This window comes from Globicephala melas, chromosome 15 (assembly GCF_963455315.2).
Source record: "Globicephala melas chromosome 15, mGloMel1.2, whole genome shotgun sequence".
NCBI lineage: Eukaryota > Metazoa > Chordata > Mammalia > Artiodactyla > Delphinidae > Globicephala > Globicephala melas.
In genome coordinates, this window is record NC_083328.1 from 36,910,221 (window position 1) to 36,935,812 (window position 25,592).

Below are 25,592 nucleotides of genomic sequence, written 5' to 3' on the forward strand. Positions count from 1 at the left end.
GGTATTTCCCACCCTCCCCTCCCCCGCTTTCGGGTGCTTACAACACCATGGGGGACCCAGGATATTTCACTTCTACAGCAGCATTTCTGCCAAAGTTCACAGACCCTAAGACAGTGGGTATTTGGCAGAAGCATCATGGCTGTGGGCGGCCAGCCGCATCGCATCTGAGAGTCTCCACGAGGGCAGGGCAACCTGGGAAAGGGCTTGGGGAGGAGCTTCGTGGGAGCTCAGGTCGATAGGAATTTGGGAAGGGCTGGCTTGTCCAGCTGAGGAGTCTGGGCTCTGTCGAGGGCAGCCCATCCAGATTTTGAGCAGGGGAGTGTGAGCACGCATCTCATGTGATCCACCATCCCCACTGAGTGAGTGGCATGAGCCACATCCACCTTGAACCCCATCAATCCCACCTTTGACCTGCGTCTGCTGCGTTCCTGAGTGGGGGGAGGACAGAAGGATCCAGAGGGGCTTCCCCAGCACCACCCCTCCGTCCCCGGGACTGTTCTCACTTCCCCATCACTGTGTGCAGCTCTCCTCCTGCCTGGACGGTTTCACGCAAACCACACTCGTCCACTTCGTTCAGTCAAACCAGCCTGGGACCAGCCCTGAGGCTCGTTGGAGCCGGTGCCAGCTTCACTCTGCAGCCTCCAGGCCCTCCTCCACAGCCAGGGCCATCACATGCTTGTCAACATCCCTCGAAAGGGCAAAGCCAGGTCACACTAAGGAGAAAACACCTTTTCTGAAAGAACGTTGTTCTTAGTATTTTCAAAAAATTGTTGCACAGTGATCATGGGAAAACTTAATCCTGTTGGGCTTCCTTCCTCTTATTTTAGTTTCAATTTTGGTTTTATTTTGAAATATGTGGAGGAAGAGCCTATAAAGAACTTCTAAAATCTTTTTATTTTGAAAAGTTTCAAGTTTAAAGAAAAAAGTTACAAGAGGACTACATTGCACGTCATTTATATTTACCCCATATTCATCACCTGCTAACATCCTACCACATTTTCTTTCTCCCGCTATCGGTAGCTACGTATTGTGATTACCATTAGCTTGTGGATCATCTGAGACTACGTTGCAGACATCACATCACAACCCCTGAATATCTCAGTGTATGTCTACTGAGAAAAAGGACTTTTCTGATATGACCCCCAGACAAAGATCACCCTTGGGGGACTGGGCGCAGCTATAACACCGCTATGTAATGTACAGTGCAGATCCAATCTTTGCCAATTGTCCCCAAAATGCCAGGCCCACGAGCAGCCTTCAGTTGCCCATCTCTTTATCTTCCATCCAAGGCAGTCACTCAGTCTTTCTTGGTCTTTCGTGACGCTGACACTACGGGACGAGCTGGCTAGCTGTTTAGCAGGTGTCCCTCAATTTGGGTTCATCTGCATTTTCCCCCTGGGATGGGATCAGTGGAGCGTTTTCCGCAGGAAGGCCACAGGGCTGTGTTGTGTTCTCAGCACAACCGTTTGCTACGTGGTGATCGGGCCTGACAGGCGAGTCCACCAGGCGACGGGACTACAACTCCCAGAAGGCCGCGCGCGCGCGCGCGCGCCCCGCAGCCGCCGCCGGGGCACGCGGGTGCCGTCTGGGCCACGTGACGGCCGTCCGGGTCACGTGGCCGAGGCGCGGGTCACGAGAACAAACACGGCCAAGGCGCTGCCTGGCTGGTCCTCTGCGGCGGGACATGGCCAACGTCTCCAAAAAGGTGTCGTGGTCCGGACGCGACGTGGACGACGACGAGGCGGCGCCGCTGCTGCGGAGGGCGGCGCGGCCTGGGGCGCCGGCCGGGGAGGCCACGCCGCTGTTGAACGGGGCTGGGCCTGCGGCCGTCCGCGCGGTGAGCCCAGGGAGAGGCGGGCCGGGTCGGGTCCGCGCCGCGGTTGCCGGTGCCGGGAGCCGGGCCCGCGGGGACGCGGCGAGTCCGTGCTCGGGCAGTCCTAGTGGCAGAGGCGGGAACGCGCCTCGGGTACCGCTTGGTAAACGGCAGGGCGAGCTCGGAACCTGGGACCCGGGGTTCTGGAGTCCTGGGAGACGCTGGGAGGCGCTCGGCCCGGTGACTTTCGGGGTCGAGGAGCCGGCCCATTATCTTGGTGTTAAGGAGCGTGGGAGAGCCCAGTCGCACGCTGCTGTAGAGTCCCGGTAGCATGAAGCTAATTTATCTCCTCACAGTTTATTTCTTAGTGGATTTAAAGGGAAGGCAGATGGTCTTCTGCTTAGGTAACCTTTTCCTTTTCTTTTTTTTTGGAACACTGTATACACGAGCAACTATTTTTACTGCTTTTGAACCCCAAGAGATTTTAAGAGCTTAGGTTGCAGAGTTTGCTTTTGCAGTGGGAATATCTGGGGGGCTGCATCTTTACAGGGAGCGGGACAGGCCTTCAGGGCGACCTTAGGAATGACAAATATGTGCGTTCAGTTTCCCTTAGCAGTTCATTGAAATTGAAGCACAGTGGTTGAAATGTGCTTTGCAGGTCAGCACAGAAGTTTGCGTCCTTAAGTGAATTTCCGTGTGTGTTAATTTTGAGCTAATGAACTTCTTTTGTTGATTGCTTGGCCTTACTCGGTTTTGTGATTGTTTTTTCGTTTTTCTCCTCCTATCCTAGATCTGTCCATTAAACACTTGTGTGGTGTTTAATGAGGAAGAATTCAAGTATCAGGCTGTTTGTCTAGAGCTTATCTAGGTTTCCCCAGCCCCCAGAAATGCATCAGACAATGAAGATCAAAGTCTGTTCCTTGAGTGGGATTTTCTGTTGAAGTGCTTTCTGTGTCTGCATGAGAAGTGACGTGAAAGGGGAGAATTTGCAGTGGTGGGGATATGGATGCTTTGTTGTTTTCTTCTCACAACATTTGCTTCTTTTTTTACTCTTTAAAAGAAGGTAATCTGAAGTTTACAAACCAGAAGTATGAAACTGGCTTGGCTTTAAGGGTGACAGGTAGAGAGATTGGAAGCTTCGAGGTTGAATTGGGGTTTATTTCGGGACTGAATGTGCTCAAGAGTTTCCCACTTTTCTTTATGCATAGACACAGGAGTTGGCTTTTTTTGAAATAACCTGTTGATTTCTTCCCTTAAAACTCATTCCCTTAAAAGAACCTTTGCGACCTTTTTTGTTTGTTCATTTGCATTTAATAACAAGTGACTAGCTGCTCTTAAGTGACTTAAAACATAATTTATTGTGTGCGTGTCGTGTCCTCGGCTGCATGCAGTTTGCCTGGGACTCAGAGGTACATGATACAGCTTCCTTCCTCCTGGCTCCAGGCTCCTGGAAAACCAGGCCCAGTGCTCTGTGAGGAAGGTGTGAGGGACCCCAAAAGCAGGAGAGGTCACACTAGGTCCTGTCTTGGAAGAGTGCATGATCCTCAGACGGGTGGACAGAGGGGAAAGATAAAGGGAGTGAGCATTTGGGAAGTAAGTCGGAGTGGGGAGTGGAGGCTTGGGGGAAGGAACCGGGGTCGACCTGCAGGGGACAGCTGCGGGCTTCGAATTTAGCTTTATCTTGTGGGAGAATCCTTCAGAAGCTGGAGAGTCCAGCCTTGAAGGATCCTTAGACGGCCTTGCGTGGATGGGGTAGGGGGGCACTGGAGGCATTGGTGCTAGGAACTCTGCTCTGGACCAGCAGAGGCAAGTGCTGCAGCCTCCTGTGCCTCAGGCTCCTCACCAGCAGGAAAGCTAATATGCTTCCAGCCCCGAGCACCACCTGTCACAAGGTGGTAAACGCTAGTTACTCTCAGAGGTATTAAAAATGGCAGCTTGTAAGTGATCATCTCTGAGTTGCTGTTCCTGGGGCGACTCCCGTGCAAATGACTGAACTCCTCGAGGCCGGCTTTCTTGCAGGAGGGTCGGCTCTGGACCAGAGGGCTGAGTTCGCTGTAGCAGACGGCGGCTTGTAAGCTGCTCTCAGACCAGGGTCGTTTGAACTAAAGTGACAGCCCAGGCCAACAACCGCTCTATGAGAATGTTCTGGTGAGCTGGACAGGAGAGCTTGTCTTGCCACCTCCTGGTCCTTCATGGTTTGTTGCAGGGCGTCCAGAGTTGGAGGCTGGTGTTCTTGCACCTGGCATGGGAACCTGCCAGGCACCATGAGGTGGCTGCTCTGGGCAGCCCCAGGCAGGGTGGGCTGGGGGCCGGCCTGAGCTCAGCCTCCATCTGGCTGGAACCAGGCCATTCAGGGTTGCTCTACCCTCTCTCCGGCCCTCGGCCTGTTGTGCCTGAGTGTGGGGTGAGGGTGGGTCATCCAGCAAGTTGCTGCCTGTCCACCCCTGGGGCAAGGAGAGGGTGAGGTCAGCCAGCAAGTCATGGTCATGTGGGCAGCAGGAAGCAGAGCATTTTGAAAACTTACAGAGGGAAATCTGAGCCAGAAACAGAGGCTGCGGGTGTGGGGGTGGGTATTTGCAGTGTTGTAAGTGCGGGTCCTTTCCAGGGACCTCAGCTTCGGGAAGCTCCGCCTGAGGCAGCCTGAGGGGTAGGACCCTCAGGTTAGTGTTTAGTATCAGTTTGGGGGCACTTACTCCTCTGGGAACTGGGGTGTTCTGCCCTGGTGACCTGGAGCCACGGGCTACGGTCGGAGTATGGGGGGCCAGGAGGGGGTCATGTGCAGGCAAGCTGCAGGGGCAGGTCATCACCATCCCCACTGGCCCCTTGAGCTCTGCTCAATGTAAGGGAGCACCCCATCTTTCTCGTAGCTGGCTCCCAGCCCCAGGGCAGCCCCTCCAGGAAGTCCCTCTGCCTCAGCGCCCTGTACTATCCTCCTCCTCCTCCTCCTTCTCCCCCTCCTCCCCCGCTTTGCAGAGTCCAGGCCTGCCCCCTCAGCTGACCCTCCCCTGAGGACTCCCTCAGGCCTTTAGTGGTACCTGCCCAGGTCTAGTGTGAGGGGCTCAGAGTCTGGGGGAGGGCAGGAGAGGATGTGGGTACCACCGGACAGTGCAGAGAGCTGAGGACCAGGGTGGGCCCAGCCTAGTCAGAGGGTCCTGGGAGGCCTTCCGGGCAGAGGCTGCAGCACTCAGAAAGTGAGGTGCAGTGGCAGGGCTGTTCCCATCCGGCCCCCTCTGCACATTATTCATCAGGTCTCAGCCTAATGCGCCTCCCCAACCCCGAATCGGGCAGGCCTCTCCCTCAGGCTCTGTCATCGCCCTCAAAGCCTTTCTCACGGTTTACACTGACTTTTGTTTATGGGAAGCTTGGTTTTTCTGACTGTAAGCCCCTGGCTACGGAGGCCCTGTGCCCTCAGTGCTTGGGGGCATTGGGCTGGGAGGGGCGGTTAAAATGCAAAGTGGCAGAGTGGGCGGCAGGCGGCCTTTAAATTGTCTGTGAACTTTGTTTTAATGATGGTAAAAGCACATAACACAATTTACCATCCTAACCATGTCTAAGTGTACAGTCTGGCAGCATGAGGTCCATCCACAGTGTCGTGCCGCCATCACCCCAGCACCTCCAGAACTTTCTCATCCTCTCACACTGAACCTCTGTCCCAGTAAACACTGACTCCCCACCCCTCCCCCAGCCCTTGGCAAAGGCCATTCTGCTTTCTGTCTCTGTGAATTTGATGTCTCATAGCAGTGGTATCATAGGGTATTTGTTTTTTTGTTGACTGGCTTCTTTCTGTTAGTACAACGTCCTCCAGGTTCATCCATGCTGTAGCATGTGACAGGATTTCCCTGTTTTTAAGGCTGAATAATATTCCATTGTGTGGATGGACCACCTTAGGTTTATACATTCATCTGTCGATGGGCATTTGGGCTCCGTCCACCCCTTGGCTACTGTAAAAATGCTGCTGTGCACGTGGGTGTACAAATACCTCTTTGAGACCCTGCTTTCAGTTCATTTGGGTAGATAGCAAGAGGTGGAATTGCTGGATCATAAGGTAATTTCTATTTTTAATTTTTTGAGGAACCGCCATACTGTTTTCCACAGCAGCTGCTCCATATAACACTCCCAGCAATTGTGCACAAGGGTTCCTGTTTCTGCACATCTTCACCAGTGCTTGTTATTCTGTTTTTTAACCCTGGCCATCCTCACAGCTGTGAGGTGGTATCTCATTGTGGTTTTGATCTTCATGTCCCAAGTCTTTGGCCTGTTTTTTTAATCCGCTTGTTCGTTGTTGTTCGGTTGTAGGGGTTCTTTACGTATTCTGGATATTAACCCTTATCGGTTACATGATCTGTAATTTTCTCCCATTCTGTAGGGCTAGTTCCTTTTCACTCTGTTGTTTCCTTTGGTACACAGAAGTTCTTCACTTTTTATTTAAATTTTTTTTGCGGTACGTGGGCTTCTCACTGTTTTGGCCTCTCCCGTTGCGGAGCACAGGCTCCGGACGTGCAGGCCCAGCGGCCATGGCTTACAGGCCCAGCTTCTCCGCGGCATGTGGGATCCTCCCCGACCGGGGCACGAACCCGCGTCCCCTGCATCGGCAGGCAGACTCCCAACCACTGCGCCACCAGGGAAGCCCAGAAGTTCTTCACTTTGGTGTAGTATCATTTGCGTTTAAATTTTAAAATAATTGTAGACTTACGGGAAGTTGAAAAGACAGTACAGAGAGGGCCTGTGTGCCTTCCTCCAGTTTCCCAAGATGGTTCCGTCTTACCTCACGGTAGTACCATGCCGAACCCGGCATTGATGTTGGCACAATGTGTGTGAGTAGCACCCTGCCATTGTCACACGTGTGGATGTGTGTGAGCACGTCCATCAGTGCCGTTGTCCTGCCTCTTACAGTCACCCCCTCCCCCCCAAATCTGTCCTCCCTCCGGGTCTGACCTTACGAGCACATCCAGTCTCTGGAGCCACATGGTCTGAAATCTTTCAGTTCTTTCGAAAGCATGGAGATTTCATCCAGGCTGTTGTGTGTATCAATAGTTTGAGGAACTGCTAGTAATTAACTTGCATTTAAGAAATGAGAAAGGAACAGACAGAACAGATGAATCACTGAACTTCCAGTAAATGGCTTCTTTCATCACAAAAGATATTTCCTAAGAGATGCCCATAAAGTTCAGAAAAGAGGTGATGAAACCAGGAAGGTGCTGGAGGTGGGAGAGGGTGTGCCTGGGAGTTGTAATGGGGGCGCCATCTCCGCATGAGCGCATTTCCGGGTCCAGAATGGAGCTGTCTGGTGCAGATGTGTGCTCACCTGGCGTCCTCCCGGCCGGGTGCTGAGGACCCGTTGTCACCTGAGCGAGTGAGTCCGTGCCATGTGGACCGTTCTGCCCCCCTCTCCCCCAGCCGTGTGCGCGGTTGCAGCCTCAGCCTCGGGGACTGTTTAGGTGGCAGAGGCGCTGCTCTGCGGGGGCTGACTTGGTGTGGTGGGAGTGATCATGGGGTGCAGTCCATCAGTGAAGAGTGAGGTACAAACGGCCAGACCACCTGGTCTGTGGCCTCCGTCTTGGGTTGGACGGCAGATGGGTCTTCTGTTTTCACAGTCCGACTTTCAGTTCTGCCTGTCTTTGCACGCCGTCTTCTCCGTGGAGACGTCCCTGTTCCGTGTTGCTGTGGACGGGCTGGCGACTGGCACACCTTTCCTGATGACTCGTGTATGCATAGGGAGCAGAGGCTGCAGCTCCGGGCCCCCTCCTGGGTTGAGTTCACTCTGGAACTGGGATCCTTTCTGGGCCAGCGGGCCAGGCATTCCTGCCCGTGCTTGGAGCTGGAGGGCCCGCCCTGCCTTTCTCATCAGATTCAGCAGTTTGGGGGCATTGTCGATTGTTTTTAAGAAAGAAAATGGCTATATTTCTCTCCTCACCCACCTATTGTACCGACATTTGCTGTATATACATAGAGAAAAGTGCAGTCACACGGTGGAGCAGGATGATGATCTAGTGAACACACCTGACAAGTTACCACCTGCCGTGGGGTGCGCAGTGCCCCCCGGAATGTCTCCACCCCTGACCTGGAACCCGTGTCTGAGACCTTTGCAGCTGTGGTCAAGTTACGATGTGGTCAGGCTGGTGTCCTCATGGGAGAGGAGAGACATGCGTGCATGTATACACGCACACACGAGGCCGGTGGCAACGGAGCAGAGATTGGAGTGATGTGGCCACAAGCCAGGGAATGAACACTAAGGATTGCCGGCATCCATCAGAGGCTGGAAGATCCTCCACACGACCCTGAGAGGGGGCCCTCCCTGTTGACACCTCAAGTTTGGACTTGTGGTGCAAGAGCTTGGAGAGAACACGTTTCTTGTTTTTCAGACGCCTAGGCTGTGTGATTGGGCACAGCAGGCCCAGGAGGCTCGACATCCCCCAGAGGAGTCACCAGTGTCCCCAAAGCCCCCTCATCCCCCCTACCCTCTGGTAACCACCAGTAGCCGTAGGGCTAGTGCTGCTGAATTAAACTTTCTGTGCTGGAGTCACTGTGTGCTCAGGGCTCTGGCATGGCGGGCTCTGTGGTCCTTGTTCCTGCACTGCTTCGTGGTTTCCGCCAGAGGAGAGGCAGGGCAGGGCGCCAGGCTGCGTTTCAGAGGAGCACCGGGTTGTGTTTTTTGTTTGTTTGTTTTTTTGTTTTTTTTGTGGTACGCGGGCCTCTCACTGTTGTGGCCTCTCCCGTTGCGGAGCACAGGCTCCGGACGCGCAGGCTCAGCGGCCATGGCTCACAGGCCCAGCCGCTTCGCGGCATGTGGGATCCTCCCAGACCGGGGCACGAACCCACGTCCCCTACATCGGCAGGCAGACTCTCAACCACTGCGCCACCAGGGAAGCCACGGGTTGTGTTTTTATGCCGTATGTTCCACACAGTGTTTGTGTCCTGCAGCATGACTTGTTTCTCTGAAATGCATCTGTGAGCAGCCTGTGTTTTGTTCCCTAGTCCTGGCCTCCACCATGCCTGGCAGTGGGCGTGAGGGCAGTCATGTGCCAGGGTGTCCGTCCTCTGTGGTTGACCTGCCCCTGTGCCCAGGAGTGCAGCCCCGCTTCAGAAAGGTCCTGCCCCGGAAAGGGGCACATATCTGGGGGGCCTGCCTGGAGGCCTGTGATGGGTCCCCACCTGGTAGCCACTCAGTGTCATGATGGGGCTGAACAGAGAAAGATGGGGTTTGGAGGTGGGGGGATAGAAAGGCTCCTGGAGGAGGGGCCCTCAATCACCAGGGTTTTCCAGGCCGGGGAAGGAGGGTGGCCAGGAGGACACTGTAGAACAGGGGAGGGTGGGGCTTCCCATCTGGAGGTTGGGCTCCTCAGTGACAGGCTGTGGGTCATGGGGATGGGCCTGGGGTCCAGCACTGGCCCTGCTGGAGTCTCCCACACGGCAGGTGCGGCTCTGTGCTCCACAGGCAGGGCCAGGCAATGGGGTAGTGCACAGTGCAGGGCCAGGCAATGGGGTAGTGCACAGTGCAGCCCGGCCCCATAGCTAAGCGGCCTATGATTTCTCTTCTGCTTCTAGTCACCCCATTCAGCATTTTTCCGGATCGGACAGATGAGCAACGTGGAACTGGATGATGAGCTTCTGGACCCTGTGAGTGGTCGTCCTTTCCCATTTTTGGAGCTCCTGCTCATGCCAGGCCCCTTCCTGGGAAAGTCAGGCCTGCTCTTGTGGAGCCACAGCCTAGCAGAGGGCAGACGGAAAACCTGAACAAGAGGATGGCAGACACTGGCGGTTCTGTGCAGAGCATGGGGACAGAGTGACGTGCAGACAGTGGGGTCTGCAGAGTCTGGGCGACCAGGGAAGGCTGCTCTGCGGGGCCCTGTCCCCTGAGGCTGCCCGATGAGCAGAGGTTGGGGAGTACATGTCAGGCCAGGACCGTTGAGCTAGCTGCTGTGTGCGAGCTGGGGGTCAGGTGCCGTGGGCAGGTGTGGGGCCTGCAGGAGGGCGTCTCGGGGTGGTGGGCCCTTGGATGGGTGATGTCCACTTCTCCTGCCCCTGTGCTGGGGTCGAACTGTCCAGCAGCTGCCAGGGGAGCATTTCCCGAAACCCCCTCCCCCAGACTTGCACTTGACTTCCTCCTTGGAGGTGGCTCATGGTTCCGACTTGCATTTCCCTGAGGCTGCTGGTACCGTGTGTCCTTCATGTCTTCTGGAGGAACTCTGTTCAGACCGCGTGCATGTTTCTTAATCAGGTTGTGTTTTTATAATGAAGCTGTAAGAGGTCTTCATATACTTTAAACACAAGTTGCTCATCAGTTACAGGATTTGCAAAAACTTCCGCTTGGTCCATAGGTGGTCTCACTTTCTGCCAGTGTCCTTGGAAGCACAAAAGCTTTTAATTTTGATGAAGTCCATTTGATCTGTTTTCTGTTGCTTGTGCTTTGGGTGTCATGTTTAAGAAACCATCACCTAAGCCAAGGTTACAAAGATTTGCTCGTCTTTTCTTATAAGAGTTCTGTAGTTTAGATCTTTGATCTGTTTTTTGCTAATTTTGTACATGGTATGAGATAAGGGTCCAAATTCATTCTTTTGCATATGGATGCTCAGTTTTCTCAGCACCATTTCTTGAGAAAACTACTCTTTCCCTGTTGAATTGTCTCAGCACCATTGTTGAAGGTCAGTTTCTGTGGGGTTTTTTTTCACTTTTTAAAAATTTATTTATTTATTTTTGGCTGCATTGGGTCTGCATTACGGATTTGTTTCTTGGCTCTCTGTCTGTCCTTGCGCCCGGGCCACACTCTGCTAATGACTAGCTTTGTAGTAAGTTTCAAAAGTAGGAACTTTGAATCATCCCACATCGTTTTTCTTTCTCAAGGAGGTGTTGGCCTTTCGAGATCCCTTGCGTATCTCCGTGTGGGGTTTAGGCTCAGTTTGTCAGTTTCTTCAGAAATGCCAGCTGGAACTTAGAGGTGGCATTGACTCTTAACATCAAATGTCCCGAGCCACAGTATAGGTTTCCATTTATTAACGTCTTCAGTTTTTTTCAACAATATTTTGCAACTCTTGGTGTACAAGTCTTACACTTCTTTTGTTAAACATGTTTTAGGAATAAGTTTATTTTCTGTATCTTTTTATGCTATTGTAAATAGAGTTGTTTTCTCAATTTCATTTTGGATCGTTCATTGCAAGTACGTAGAAATGCATTTGATTTTGTATACTGATCTTATATTCTTCAATCTTACTAAATGTGTTATTAATACTAATTGTTTTTAGTGTACTTTTGGGGGTTTTCTACACATAAGACCATGTCATCTGCAAAGAAGAGTTTCACTTCCTTTCTAATCTGGATGCTTTTCACTTTTCTCTCTTGCCTAATTGGACAAGGACAGTGCTGAGTAGAAATGCCAGAGCAGGCATCCTCGTCTTGTTCCTGATCTCAGAGGAAGAGCTTCAGTCTTTCACCACTGAGCATGAAGTTACCTGTGGGTTTTTTTTTTTTTTTTGCAGTACGCAGGCCTCTCACTGTTGTGGCCTCTCCTGTTGCGGAGCACAGGCTCTGGACGCGCAGGCTCAGTGGCCATGGCTCACGGGTCCAGCCGCTCCGCGGCATGTGGGATCTTCCCGGACCGGGGCATGAACCCACGTCCCCTGCATCGGCAGGCAGACTCTCAACCACTGCGCCACCAGGGAAGCCCACCTGTGGGTTTTTTATAGGTGTCTTGATCAGGTTGAGGAAGTTCCCTTTATTCCTGGTTTATTGAGTGTTTTTATCACGAAGGGTTGAGTTTTGTCAGATACTTTTTGTGACTACTGAGGTGTTCATTTCATGTGGACTTGGTCCTTTATTCTATTGGAACAGTATCAAACTGTTTTTACTTTCATACCAACTCACCCTCTGATTGTCCAGACACCACCTGAGTGTCCTGCAGGTCAGTTTGTTCAGACCCTAACTTCCCGGCATCCGTGCAGACCCACAGGCTGAGGGCTCAGTCCCACGAGACCCCCCGACCTCAGATGCCAGTGACAAGTCCAGGCTGTCACCTGTGCTTCTGACTGACCAGCTGTAAATCGGGGTTCCCACGCCTCCTCCTCGGGTTCCATAACTTGCCAGAATGGCTTGCAGAACTCAGGGAACACTTTGCTTATGTTACTGGTTTATCATAAAGGACATGACTTGAGAACAACCAGGTGGGAGAGATGCCCCGGGAAGGTGTGGGGAGGGGTGCAGAGCCCCCACGTTCTCCCTAGGAGCCACCTTCCCAGCACCTCCACATTCACCAGCTGCAATCTCCCTGAACCCCTCCATTTGGGGTTTGTGTGGAGGCTGCATTACACAGGCAGGACTGATTAAATCCTTGGCCGTTAGAGATGAGCTGCTTGTGTCTCCAGCCCGCTAATCCTGTGATGGTCTTCCAGCCCAGCCCAGACACACTCGTCACCCAGAGATGCCAAGCGGGTGGGTCAGAGGCTGGTGCCAGAACCTGGACGTGGACCACAGACATCTTACACTAATTGCTTTTTGGGGGTCAACCCACCACACTAATTGCTTTTTGGGGGTCAACCCACCACACTAATTGCTTTTTGGGGGTCAACTCACCTTGTGTTCCTGGGATAAACCCGCCTGGCTGTGGTGTTGTGGGACCTTGCCTGCTGGTGTCCTGTGGAGAGTCTGTGTCTGCCAGTTCCTGCCTTGTGCTTGTCTAGCTTTGGGCTCAGGAGAGTCCCCGCCCTGCGGGACGAGTGAGCATGGCCCTTTCCTCGTTCTGCTTCGTTCTTACATATGCTGGGTTGTCAAGCTCTGCCTCTTCCTCCCGCAGGACATGGACCCCCTTCACCCCTTCCCCAAGGAGATCCCGCACAACGAGAAGCTTCTGTCCCTCAAGTATGAGGTGGGCCCCCCTGCTCCCTGCCCTCTCCCGCGGTGGCCGACCTGAACCTGCGAGCTGGGGTCAGTTACTAGTGTTTCTACTGCCCGGTCCGCAGAGCTTGGACTATGACAACAGCGAGAACCAGCTGTTCCTGGAGGAGGAGCGGCGCATCAATCACACAGTGAGTCTGGCGGGCAGCTGGGCCTCATGGCCACGGTGTCCCCACCACCTCCCTCCCCTCTTGGCTCCAGCTGGTGTCCCGGAGTGAGCGCTGGCCGCTGCCCGGCACAGAGACCTGTGCGGGTGTCACATCATTACCACTGAGGAAGCTGTTCTTAGGGGTGGTGGCTGTGGCGGCTGGAGCGTCAGCATCCAGTTATGACCGGGTTGGGGAGTTCTGTCCCACCAGTGCTCCACGGCCTCTGAGATGTCGGTGGGGCTGCTCTTCCTGGGACTCAGGGTCCTGAGGGCAGCCCTGTGCGTGGTGGCAGTCACTAGAGCAGGCCACGACGGGACGTCCCGCCTCTGCACCCTCCTGTGACAGCGCCCCCCTTCATGCCCGCTGCCGCAGGCCTTCCGGACCGTGGAGATAAAGCGCTGGGTCATCTGTGCCATGATCGGGATCCTCACGGGCCTCGTGGCCTGCTTCATCGACATCGTGGTGGAGAAGCTGGCCGGCCTAAAGTACCGGGTCGTCAAGGACAGTATCCTTTGTCTGTGATTGCCCAGAGCCAGCGGGTCCACAGGAGGAGCCCCCACCTGTGTTATGCCATTGGCCGGGGGACGTGACTGGGCGGGGGCTGCATGTCTGGGGGTCAGGCTTTGTGGTGACCCTGAGATGCCCAGTAAGTGCTCCAGGTCCCAGAGTCCAGAGTGCAGCCCACTGGGGAGTGGCGCCTGGGTGACACCACCCCGCGTGGTCCTTGACGAGCCCAGACATTGACAAGTTCACGGCGCGGGGCGGGCTGTCCTTCTCCCTCCTGCTGTGGGCCTCGCTCAATGTGGCCTTTGTGCTCCTGGGCTCTGTGATCGTCGCCTTCATAGAGGTAGGTGGGCCCCTCCACCGCTCCCCACCCCAACCCCCCGCAGCGTCTTCCCGGTGAGACTCACTGGCTAGACTGTAGTGGAATCCTTGCTAGGCATCAGGCGGTTCAGCCAAAACGAAGCCCACCTGGGCCTTCCAACCCTGGCCCTGGCGGCCGTGCCCATCCACCCGCACACTCCCTCGCCCACTTCACGCAGCAGGGAGCAGAGGCAGCGCTCAGCCCAGGGGTCCGGGTGGAGGGACCCACCCGAGGGGTCAGACGCTCCTGGGGCACCCTTCCTTCCTGTGCCCCCTTGCTTTTCCCTCGGGGCGTTGGAAGGAAGAAGGGGCAGCGTCCAGGAGCTTCTGTCTGGGGTGCAGTGCAGTGTCCCCCAGAGGGTGCGACAGTGCTGGCCCCTCAGCGGGTGTGTGACGTGGGCCTCCCATCATCCTGGGCACCCCCGCCTGCCTTGGGGACACCAAGCCTTCCCATGCCCGAGGCGTTTCCTCCCCTCGGTGGTTGCTCTGTGTATCAGTGGGGAGAGGCGAGAAGCCGCTACCCTGGGCGACCTGGGCACTGCGTGGCGCGTCTTCCTGGGCCTGGTGGTGGTGGCGGCGGCAGTGGCGGCTCACTCGGCCTGCGGACTCAGTGCTGGCGCCCCTCCTTCCAGCCAGTCGCTGCTGGCAGCGGGATCCCCCAGATCAAGTGCTTCCTCAATGGGGTGAAGATCCCCCACGTGGTCCGGCTCAAGGTGAGACACGAGGCGGCCCCGCCGGGAGCTCAGGGCTTAGCCCAAGGGGCTTCCTTGCTGGGTGAGAAGTGTGTCATTTGTCCACCTCCGCCTCCAAAACTCGCCCAGACCCGTGCTGTTTGCTGCTGACGAGCCTGCGTGTGGATGTGCTGGCAGGTTTTATGGGAACTTTCTTTGGAAAATGGTAAAACTGTCGTACATTCTGAATGACGCAAAAATACTTGAAGGTACATCTGTCACGATTGCAACCACGTAGACATTTTAAGTTCCATACGGTGGTTAGTATTTCAGAATGAGAGTAGCTGTGTTGAGTGGTGAGTTTCTTCAGAATTTTCCTTAATCTCATTGTGCATGATCTTCTGGGTAACACACTGATTCCAAGGGGGTTGGGAGGTCAGGTTTCCTCCCGTGATCATTTCAGGGTGTGCAGCTGGTGTGCCTTGGTTTGGGGTTTGCTGGCAGCGTCTCTCCTGCTCTGTCTGGGGAGGAGGTACTCCGGGGAGTGGACAGGAGGGGTGGGGGTGCCTGTGCTCCGTGCCCTGCAGCAGGAGGGCAGGGCCCGAGGTAGGTGCGGGTGCAGGAGCCTGGAGCCCGGAGCCCGAGGACGGAGTGATAGCTGCTGTTTGCGTGTCTTCTGTGTGTACATGACCACCTGGGACAGAAGGGCTGAAGAGATGGGCGTCAGGAGAGCATCAGCTGCCAGCTCCCCCTCCCCCAGGACGCCCACCGTGGGTGCCGGCCCCCTCTTTGGTGCTCATGCCTGCCGAGGGCTCACATGATTAGGTCCCTTCCCGTGTGCAGTTTGTCGCTCAGGTTCTTGGACCACGTGTGGCCTTTAATCAGACTTGGTGCAATTTCCTTTGTGTTCCAGACGCTGGTGATCAAAGTGTCTGGCGTGATCCTGTCCGTGGTTGGGGGACTGGCTGTGGGGAAGGTAACAGAGTGCAGCTACCCCTGCCTGAGTCCCTCTGCACCCGTGGGGCCTGGGGCCGGTGTGTCCCCGCCCCGGAGCCGCGCCCATCTGAACGCAGCCGTTTGTGCCTTCCAGGAGGGACCAATGATCCATTCGGGCTCCGTGATTGCTGCTGGGGTCTCCCAGGGGAGGTCCACGTCACTGAAGCGGGATTTCAAGGTGGGTCTTCCCTGCGCCCACGTCCATACCCCCAGGGCTGGGCCCCTGCCTCCCCTGCAGCCTCCTTCCCTTCGCCTCTGAGGGTCCCTAGCATCCTGTCCATGGGGGCATCCTGTTGCCTTGGTGCTCTGGATGAGTGTGCATTTCTGCAAGGAAATGACCTGTAGCTATAAGCTCACAGGAATGCGTGGCCTAGAGAGGTCGGGAAGGTCATGTGTGTGGGCTGCTGGTGCTCAGTTCTGGTCTTTATTGCACAAACCTCAGTGTTTAAATATTGCTGTGAATGGGTTATTTTCTCTGGATGTTGGTGGGCAGGCAAGCTGCCCGAGACCCAACTCTTCAGTCCTGCGGGTTGTGAGCCCCATGGTTGATGAGTGGCTTGTCCAGAGGCCTCCCCACATTCCTCCCTCCCCCCCCTCCTCACTTTTGGGCCCACCTCCCCCCTTTCTGAGAGAAGTGCCCTTGGAGGCACTGGCTGAGACCCTGTCTCCGTCTGTCTTGGTTCAGATCTTTGAGTACTTCCGCAGAGACACAGAGAAACGGGACTTTGTCTCAGCAGGAGCTGCGGCTGGAGTGTCTGCTGCGTTTGGGGCCCCTGTAGGTGAGGAGGGCGGCCCTGCCTGGTCTGAGAGCTTGGTGACTGCCCGTGTAGGGGGAGCCAGGCTCTCCCTGCTGTGAGAGGGGTGGTTTTGGGGTTTATGGACTCAGTGCCTGGTGAGGGTGTGGGGTGGGCTTCTCAAGAGGCCCCGATGGCTGCCTCTGTCGTGGGCTTGGTGTCCTGGGGTCTGGGGGCATGGGTGGCAGTGGGTGAGGGGCTGTCTGTGGCTGGGCGGGCACTTCAGGGCTGGGCCACTGGCTGTTCCAGGTGGGGTCCTGTTCAGCTTGGAGGAGGGTGCATCCTTCTGGAATCAGTTCCTGACGTGGAGAATTGTAAGTGCCTGGGACGGCCACCTTCCCGAGTTCGGGCAGCCCTGGCACTGGGCCTTCATGGCTGGGTGGACGCATGGCTCTTGGCCCACACTGTGGGGTCTGCACCTGAGCTTCCCGTCCAGCTGGTGGGTCCCTGAGCCGTAGGCCTGTTTCTCCTCCGTCCTCATCGGGACCCCAGGCCCCGCACACGTTCTTACCCTGGCCGAGCCAGTGGGGCTCCGAGCCACCTTCCCTCAGCCTTCGGAGGGTCTAGGCACCACCCAGGTGACAGGAGGGGAGACAGCCCTTTTGCTGCAGCCCCTCCCCACCCTCTGGCCCTGGGCTCAGCCGCTGTACACACTGCCGCAACTCATCACCACGGCTCTGACGGCACTCGTCTTTTTCCGCCTGCAGTTCTTTGCTTCCATGATTTCCACCTTCACCCTGAATTTCGTCTTAAGCATTTACCATGGAAACGTGTGGGATCTGTCCAGCCCCGGTCTCATCAATTTTGGAAGATTTGACACTGAGGTAACCCACTGCATCGTCCCCTTTTTTCTCTGGTTCTTTCTATGAGCAGGGCCCAGGTTGTTTACTCAAGGTTCGGCCTGAGAGCCAGGCTTCTGGAAAGGTCTAGCTGTTAGCCGTGGGATAGGCCCCTTGTTTGTGAGCACCTGGAGCTGGAGGTGCTCCAGGAGGGTGCACGTGACCCGGCCACACAGGTTGTGGCGCCCGTCAGCCAGCGGGCACTCCAGGAGTGGCTCAGGTGCCTGCAGACTGTCAGGCAACATCACTAGACTGGTGGCCAGCACTCCTGCAACAGTTTCTGGAGGCCGAGAGGCGCAGGCAGCATTTCTGGGGCGGCCTGCGCTGCACACTGCCATTGCTGAGCCCAGGGAGCCTCTCAGGGGCTGGTCCTCACCTGTGGATGCGTCAGAGGTCCTGGGTGGCTAGGTCACCAGCATCCTCTCCCTTGCTCATGGCCCCTCACTTACCCTTTGGCAAAAGCTCAGGCGGCCCCCCGGAGCCGCCGTGTGAGAAGGCAGGCGGTCTGCCCAAGCACCCGGCCTTTCTCTCTGGGGACCTCCTCGCCCTGCAGGAAAGCACCAGGGTTCCCGTGCACAGGTGTGTCCTGTGAAACGTCCGATCCCGAGTCTGAGCAGGAGCTGGTGGCAGTTTTCCTCACAGAAGGTCTCCTCTTCCTCCCTCTGCACAGACGATGGTGTACACAATCCATGAGATCCCCATCTTCATCGCCATGGGCGTGGTGGGTAAGGGCCGTCCCCGCGTGGGACAGCGCCGACCAGTGGGGACAGGGCCTGCGGGGCTCCAGGCCTGACCCGGCTTCGAGGGCCAGAGAAGCACGTGGTCTCCACCCCTGCTGGCTGTCCCAGGACCGCCCGGGGCAGTGGGGAGGGAGCCCGACCCTGGGAGGACCGGAGCTGCACTCTGGCTGATGACAGCCCCTTGGGAAGCAGACGGACCTGGGCAACACTCCTTACTCTGAAAGCCCGTGGGACGTGAGCCCTCCACCCAGCGGGCGTTTGCTGCCTGGGCAGCCTGCTTCTCCTCCCGAGTCCCGGACACGCAGCTCCTTCCTTGTCCCAGGTGGCATTCTCGGAGCTGTGTTCAACGCCTTGAATTACTGGTTGACGATGTTTCGAATCAGGTGAGAAACCTGTTCAGGGACTGAGTTGAGAGGTGTGGCCACACAGGGCATCTGAAAACTGACCGGTCATGGGCTCTTGCCCACGGGGCCGTGGGGAAGCCACGTGCCAAGCACACTCCTCCACGGTGGTTTGTACCTGAGGAGACAGACCCACTCGGCAGGGGGACGGGTGGGGCCTGGAGGATGGCCCCTGGCAGGGAAGGCACAGCCCATGGATCTGGCGCGGCCCTGGGTTGATGCTCTTCTGGGCCTCTCATGTCAGCGCCAGCGCGGTTTGTACGGGGCCGTCCTGACTTGGGCACGTTTGGTCCAACACAGGTCCTCTGCTATTAGGAGAGCCATCATGAGAGCTTTCTGGTTTTCTGAAGCCGTAGGGGTGGGTCTTGGCATTCTCCTTTCTTGTCTTTTTGCACTAACATAAAATGAGGTTGGGGAGCATCCAGGAGGCAGCCTGAGAGTGTTCAGGACCCAGGGCGGGTTGGTCATCAGATGAGCTCAGCATCCTGGACGGCTCTCCCGAGTTGCAGGCTCAGGTTGCCCTGGCTGCCGCCCCAGCCATCCCACAGCTCAGTCCACCCCGGCTCTTTGCTCCAGGTACATCCACCGGCCCTGCCTTCAGGTGATCGAGGCCATGCTGGTGGCCGCCGTCACGGCCACGGTTGCCTTCGTGCTGATTTATTCGTCCCGGGATTGCCAGCCCCTGCAGGGGAGCTCCGTGTCCTATCCACTCCAGGTAGGCAGCCGGGGCAGGGGCAGGGTGAGCCTTCCCAGACATGGGTGGGTGCCACGTCGGCCTGGGGTCTCACCCCGGTCCTCTCAGAGCAGCGGCCTGACAGGTTCTGCAAGGGGACTGTGGAGGTGGGGTTGTGGGCCTGCAGGCGGAAACTCGCGTGCACACGCTCACCGCGGCACAACTGCCCGCAGCCCCTGTGCCCGTCAGTGACGAGCAGGTGAACACGGCCTGGTCGGTCCACACAGTGGGTTTTCTCAGTTGTAGGAAGGGTTGGAGCTCTGACACGTGCTCCCACACAGATGAACCTGGCAAACACTGCTGAGTGAAAGAAGCCAGACAGCAAGGGCCACACATCGTGTGGTTTCTGTTTATGGGAAACATCCAGAACCGAAAGCGGTTGCTGGTTGCCGGTGGGTGTGGAGTGTGTACTCACAGGCTTGTCACAGATGTGGGTCTGGGGTGCATGGCTGGCTCTGGTGGGGTTGTGGGGTTGACCCACACAGCTTTGCACGGAGCCCCTGCCCTGGTCAAGGCCTGCAGGGACCCACAGTCTGCCCAGTGAACTGTGGGAGCGTGCTCCAAACGTGAGCCTTTGGATCCCCACGTACCCCAGGGACAGACTCGCCATGCAGCCCCTGCCTGGCCGGATGGCTTCTGAAGCCCTCACTGGGCCAGGGTCTGGCTCTTGAGTCCTGCCTCCCCTCCAAGACAGCAGCCTGACCCGCCTGTTGTGTGCTTGGTGCCTGATGCTGTCCAGGCCAGGACACTGTGTCCCACTGGCTTGTTCTCTTTCCTGACTTTGCAGCTGTTCTGTGCCGATGGCGAGTATAATTCGATGGCTGCAGCCTTCTTCAACACCCCAGAGAAGAGCGTGGTCAGCCTTTTCCACGACCCCCCAGGTGTGTGCCCATGCTCTGCACTCTGTGCTGTCAGACGCAGGTCCCCATGTGGGCCTGTTCCCTCTGGCCTGGTCTGCAGCCAGCCCACAGACACTGGGCCCAGGCCTGGCTGATGGCTTCTGGCCGAGCCCCCACTGCCTCCCTGCAGGGCTGAGTGCACTGGAGCGTGGGGGCTGGCAGCCTGGGGTTGGCTGGTGGCCAGTGCTTGGGAGGGGCCCAGCCAAGCTCCCCACGTGTCTCCTTCCCTCCCTGGAGGCCGTCCTGTCATTCATTAAGACAGTCTCACCTCCCAGGATGAGTTTTTCTTCTGGGCGCTGCTCGCAGAGGTCACTCTGTCAGAAAACAGCCTGGTGACTCGTATACCAGCGAGGTGCCTTGCCCAGCTTCATGTTCTTAATAACAAACAGGCTCAGACTGGGCACAGACCTGCTTCCACTTCCCCTGTTTTCGGTTCCGCGGGGTGGGGGCGGGGAGGAGGGGCACACCCCCGAGATCCAGAGTGGCTGCTGCGACGTGCTTGCCCGTCTGTCTGTGGCTCTAGTTGTTTCCTGACATACTAGTTCTGGGAACTCCCTGGTTCTCACATTTGTGCGCGCGCATGCGTGCGTGTGTGTGTGCGCGCGCGCGCTGTGGGAGTTCACGCGATTTAGCAGAAAGGCTTTTAAACGGGGGGGAGGCCGAGCCCCCAAAGATGCTGAGCGGGCCATACAGGCCCCCTGGGGGTGCTGGCTCCGGGGTTTGTGTGACGTCTTCCCACTTCTGGAGTCATCTGGTGCAGGGTGGTGGCCGTGGCGGCCATGGCCTCCCTCCTGCACCCTCCCCTGACCCCTGGTGGTCTCAGTGCCACCCTTTTCCATGCAGACCTCAGCAGCCACCTTCCCTTGGCCCAGGTCACCATCCTGCTGGCAGCTCTGGGCCCCGGTGGCCCCAGCTCCCCTCTGCCCTGCCCGCTGGGCTGCCGTGCTCACACTCTGAGTGCTGGGCCCCCAAGACCCGGCACCCTGGCCTCTGAGAAGGGGGTGACTCTGGGGGTCTGGGTGTGACCAGGAGGCTCTGACGGGCTGCTGGGCAGGCAGCTCCGCCTGGGGTTGAATCCGTGTGGTAAGCCCTGGCCAGCGCCCTGTCTGCAGGCTCCTACAACCCCATGACGCTCGGCCTCTTCACCCTGGTCTACTTCTTCTTGGCCTGCTGGACCTACGGGCTCACGGTGTCGGCCGGTGTCTTCATCCCATCCCTGCTCATCGGAGCTGCCTGGGGCCGGCTCTTTGGCATCTCCCTGTCCTACCTCACCGGGGCCGCAGTGAGTGGGGGTCTTAGGGGCCGGCTGGGCTGGGAGGAAGGGACGGTGTTCCCGGTGCCCACTAGGGCCACTGTGGGCCAGAGCAGGGGTCGTGCGTGCGTGTGGCCTTCAGGGAGGGCACGGGTGTTGGGAGAGAGCGTGGTGTAGAAGGATGGGGGCAGGTGCAGGAGTTGGGGCCTGGGAGTGCGGTGTCCAGGCCTTGGCCCCGGAGCTGCCTTCTGGCTTCTTCCTCCCACCTGCCTCCGTGGGCTCCTTGGTCTTTATTCTGTGAGTCTTCTATTTGCATCTTAGTTGTTCAAGTAAGACTTTAAAAAACTGTAAGAGGGGCTTCCCTGGTGGTGCAGTGGTTGAGAGTCCGCCTGCCAATGCAGGGGACACGGGTTTGTGCCCCGGTTCAGGAGGATCCCACATGCCGCGGAGCGGCTGGGTCCATGAGCCATGGCCGCTGAGCCTGTGCGTCCGGAGCCTGTGCTCCGCAACGGGAGAGGCCACAACAGTGAGAGGCCCGCGTACCGCAAAAAAAAAAAACAAAAACTGTAAGAGACGCACAGCAAGCCTCCCCTCACTGGGTCCAGGTCATGTGTCCCAGGTTTCCTTCCAGACACGGTTTTTAGTTTAATTTTGTTTTTTTTTAATTGGTACGTAACTCACGTACCATAAACCAGTGGTCCCCAACCTTTTTTGGCACCAGGGACCGGTTTTGTGGAAGACATCTGTGGACGGGGGTGGGGGGATGGTTCAGGCAGTAATGCGAGCAGTGGGGAGCAGCAGATGAAGCTTCACTCGCTTGCCCACTGCCCACCTCCTGCTGTGCGGTCCAGTCCATGGCCCGGAGGTTGGGGACCCCTGCCATAAACTCTCTCCTTCTGTAAGTGAACGGTTGGGTGGCTCTTTAGCCTGTTCACAGAGCTGTGTAACCGTGATCACTGCTTAGTTCCAGGATGTTCTCATCACTCCAAAAAGAAACCTGTCCCCATTAAGCAGTCACATCTGTGTCCCCCTTCCCCAGCCCCTGGTGGCCACTAATCAGCTTTCTGCCTCCATGGATGTGCCTCAGAAGATTGTTGTAGATTCACGAAATCACGCTTCATGGCCTTCTGTGTCTGGCCTCATCATTGAGCACCATGTTTTCAGGGCTCATCCATGTTGTAGCACGAGTCCGATTTTCACTCCTTTTTAGGCTCCCTGGTGTGGCGCAGGCATTTGTCCACGGACTCCGGTCACTGCACACACGCGGGGTGCCCCCGCCCCCCCGCCCCGGCCATAGTGCGTACCCTCCTGTCTTAGGCTGCCGAGTTCTGCAGGTGGCAGAGTTCATTCAGTGCATCCCTGAGCAGGCACAGCTAGGGTATTTACAAACTCAGGTGATGCTGCCACAGACCATTTTTTGTGTAAACTGTAGGATTTCCTCCTGGGCCCAGTGCTGTCAGTGCATCTTGGTGGGTTTGGCTGCCACTTTCCCCCAGCATCCCCTCTGTCTTCCCTGCAGGTCTGGGCAGACCCTGGCAAGTACGCCCTGATGGGAGCAGCTGCCCAGCTGGGTGAGTGCTGGCTGCAACATGGGCATCCGGAGGTCAGGAGGGCCACTCCCCCAGCGTGTGGCTGGGCAGGGTCACTGTCCCCATCTGGTGCTATCTGGGGGGGCCGGTACACAGGGTTGCACGGACAGAGCGGGAGCTGCACAGGGAACACAGCACGGGAACATGGGAGGGGCCGGCGGCTCAGCCTGCAGAGGCTCGTGCCCCCAACCCTCCCTTCCCCTCCCCGCCTCCTGGCAGGTGGGATTGTGAGGATGACGCTGAGCCTGACAGTCATCATGATGGAGGCCACCAGCAATGTGACCTACGGCTTCCCCATCATGCTGGTGCTGATGACCGCCAAGATTGTCGGGGATGTCTTCATCGAGGTGCGGCCTGTGGGAGAGGCCGCCTGCCTTGCTCGCCCTCGCTCTGCAGTCCCTCCCCGTGCCCCTGGCCTCGGAGCCTGAGGCTGGGAGAAAGACTGGCGGTCTTTGGCCGCCGCAAGGGAGGGGGCCCTGTGGAGGCTTCCCCGCAAGCAGCCTCTTGCATGGCCGTACCCGTCCTCTCCCCAGGGCCTGTACGACATGCACATCCAGCTGCAGAGTGTGCCCTTCCTGCACTGGGAAGCCCCAGTCACCTCACACTCGCTCACCGCCAGGTACCCCTCCCCAGGGCAGGCCCGCAGGCTGGGGGGCGGGTGCTGGACGCCCTGGGAGGCTTGGTGGGGGCAGCCTGGAGCAGGACGTGGGTGCAGGGCTGGTTCCCCCAGGGCAGCACCTGGGGGTCTGCGCTCCTGGCCCACCTTGTCTCCAGGTTTCCTGAGTCCGGCCACTTCCTGCATGTTGAGCTGTTCGGGAAGCTTCCTCTGCCCCGTGGTGGATCACAGCGTCTCTCTTCTACAGGGAGGTGATGAGCACACCAGTCACCTGTCTGCGGAGGAGGGAGAAGGTGGGCATTATTGTGGATGTGCTGAGCAGCACGGCGTCCAATCATAATGGCTTCCCTGTGGTGGAGGATGCCGACGGCACGCAGGTACCACCCAGCTGCAGGAAGCCGGGCTCATCATCTGTGCTGGCGAGTGGGGCGTGTTGGGGGCCATGGTTCCCGTGAATGTGGACGCCCTGCTCTGGGGTTTCTGGAAGAATTCCGCTGGTCACACGGCTGTGAAGACAGGTCCATGTGAGCGCTGTTCCCGCAGCTTGGGTAGTTACTGATGCGCCTATGTGTCCTGTGGTCACACCCCAAGCTGCACCCCCAGCTGAGGAGTCACAGCTGTGCCTGTCAGGAGGTCCTGATGGAAGGTGCAGCGACGTCTGGGCCACGGTCCGCTTTTCGCCCCCACAAATGCTATGGTCTCTCAGCACCTCGTGATTGGGGTCCTGCCTCCCCTCCTGGGCGTTTGGGGATCCATGAGCCTGTGCAGGTGAAATGCCTGTAGCAGGGCCAGTGCCCATAGGCAGCCAGCATCGCTGGGGACCCTGGCTGGAGCCCCCAGGCGTCCCGGTGCTGTTGCCTGGCCCCTCTGGACCAGCCAGCAGGGCAGGCCCTAGGTCCCAAGTCCCAGGTCCTCCGCAGACAAGGGTGTTTTGTTTCTTGTGCAGCCAGCCCGGCTCCAGGGCTTAATCCTGCGCTCCCAGCTCATCGTCCTGCTCAAGCACAAGGTAGGCTGTCAGGGGTGGCAGGAGAAGGGGGTGGCAGGAGATGCCGGGCAGGGCCCTGGGCTCTGAGGCGCTGCCACCCACTGCCTGCCCCCCGCCCGCAGGTGTTCATAGAACGCTCTTATATGGGCCTGCTACGGCGCCGGCTGCGGCTGAAGGACTTCCGTGATGCCTACCCGCGCTTCCCCCCCATCCAGTCCATCCATGTGTCCCAGGACGAGCGGGAGTGCACCATGGACCTCTCCGAGTTCATGAACCCCTCCCCCTACACGGTGCCCCAGGTGCCGCAGGGGCGGTGGGGAGCAGGGGCCTGACCCCCACTTCCAGAGCCTCATGCAGCCACCACCCCTGGTGGCATTCTGGCTTCACTGGCCATTGCAGACGGGTGGGGGGCGAGCTTTGTAGGAGGGTGGAGGTGGCTACAGAGCAGGATGTGCTAGCTGAGGCGGGGGTGTGGCAGGGGGGCGGCAGGTCCTGGCCCGCTCCTGTCCCGGGGTGGGGCAGGGGCCGGCGGGCGAGCTGAGGCTGCGTCTGCATTGCAGGAGGCATCTCTCCCGCGGGTGTTCAAGCTGTTTCGGGCCCTGGGCCTCAGGCACCTCGTGGTGGTGGACAACTGCAATCAGGTGATGGGGGGAGCCCACTGCCTGCAGCCTACCAACCTGCCTGCCCACCCGCAGGGCTCCCCCAGACTATGCTGTCCTCTGCACACGGGACAGCGGCATCCACAGAGGCAGAGGCCGCTAGATCCCATGACCTGGCTTTGCTCCCACAGGTGGTCGGGCTGGTGACCAGGAAGGACCTCGCCAGGTACCGGCTTGGGAAGGGGGGCCTAGAGGAGCTCTCTCTGGCCCAGACGTGAGGCCCTGGCACCTCCCCCGGGGTGCCTGCCTCGCTCCCCAGGCAGCGGCGGATCCAGCGTCCTCCAGACCTCGGGGACAGCCCAGCCAGCGTGTGACACATGTGGTCTCTTCGTGTTCTCAGTGCCCCCCTCCCCCCCGACCTCATTCCTTCACCCTCCAAGATTTCACACGCCAGTCTCCTGTTTCCTGACTTCGAGGAGTCAGTTTGTAGAACTGCTGCTCTTTTTTCTGAGAGACCGCAAGTGTGCGTATGTATCTGCATGTGTGTGCACGTGTGACAGCTGGCAGGCTGGGCCCTGTGGGTCCAAGTACTGCAGCCCCCAGGACGGGCCCATTGCCTGGAAGCAGTGCACCCTAAGCACCGCCAGCTGGAGGCCTGGGCGACTCGCTGCAGCAGAGGCCTCTGGTCCTGTCCCTCTCAGCCCTCAGCTCAGTTTGCAGCCGTGAGATTTGGGGTCTGGGCAGAAACACAAGCTGAACTCATGAAGG

At 57.7% G+C, this 25,592-nt stretch overlaps 1 protein-coding gene across 2 annotated transcripts; it reads left to right on the forward strand.

Moving 5' to 3' along the window:
• Positions 1-1,628: 1,628 nt before the first annotated feature.
• CLCN7 (chloride voltage-gated channel 7) lies at positions 1,629-25,522 on the forward strand. 2 transcript variants are annotated; one of them, XM_030872198.2, is made up of 25 exons: positions 1,629-1,837; positions 9,359-9,430; positions 12,597-12,668; positions 12,763-12,828; positions 13,219-13,351; positions 13,584-13,693; positions 14,343-14,423; positions 15,295-15,357; positions 15,472-15,555; positions 16,063-16,156; positions 16,421-16,485; positions 16,879-16,995; positions 17,681-17,735; positions 18,073-18,133; positions 18,728-18,866; positions 19,672-19,765; positions 20,896-21,065; positions 22,555-22,606; positions 22,844-22,971; positions 23,158-23,243; positions 23,488-23,617; positions 24,187-24,246; positions 24,348-24,524; positions 24,786-24,866; positions 25,016-25,522. In XM_030872198.2, exons 1-25 carry the CDS (start codon positions 1,685-1,687, stop codon positions 25,100-25,102), a joined length of 2,430 nt encoding a protein of 809 aa, XP_030728058.1. In that variant the 5' UTR covers positions 1,629-1,684; the 3' UTR covers positions 25,103-25,522. The 2 variants fall into 2 exon arrangements, with proteins under 2 accessions (XP_030728058.1, XP_030728059.1); XM_030872199.2 differs by lacking the exon at positions 9,359-9,430.
• The last annotated feature ends 70 nt before the right edge of the window (positions 25,523-25,592 follow it).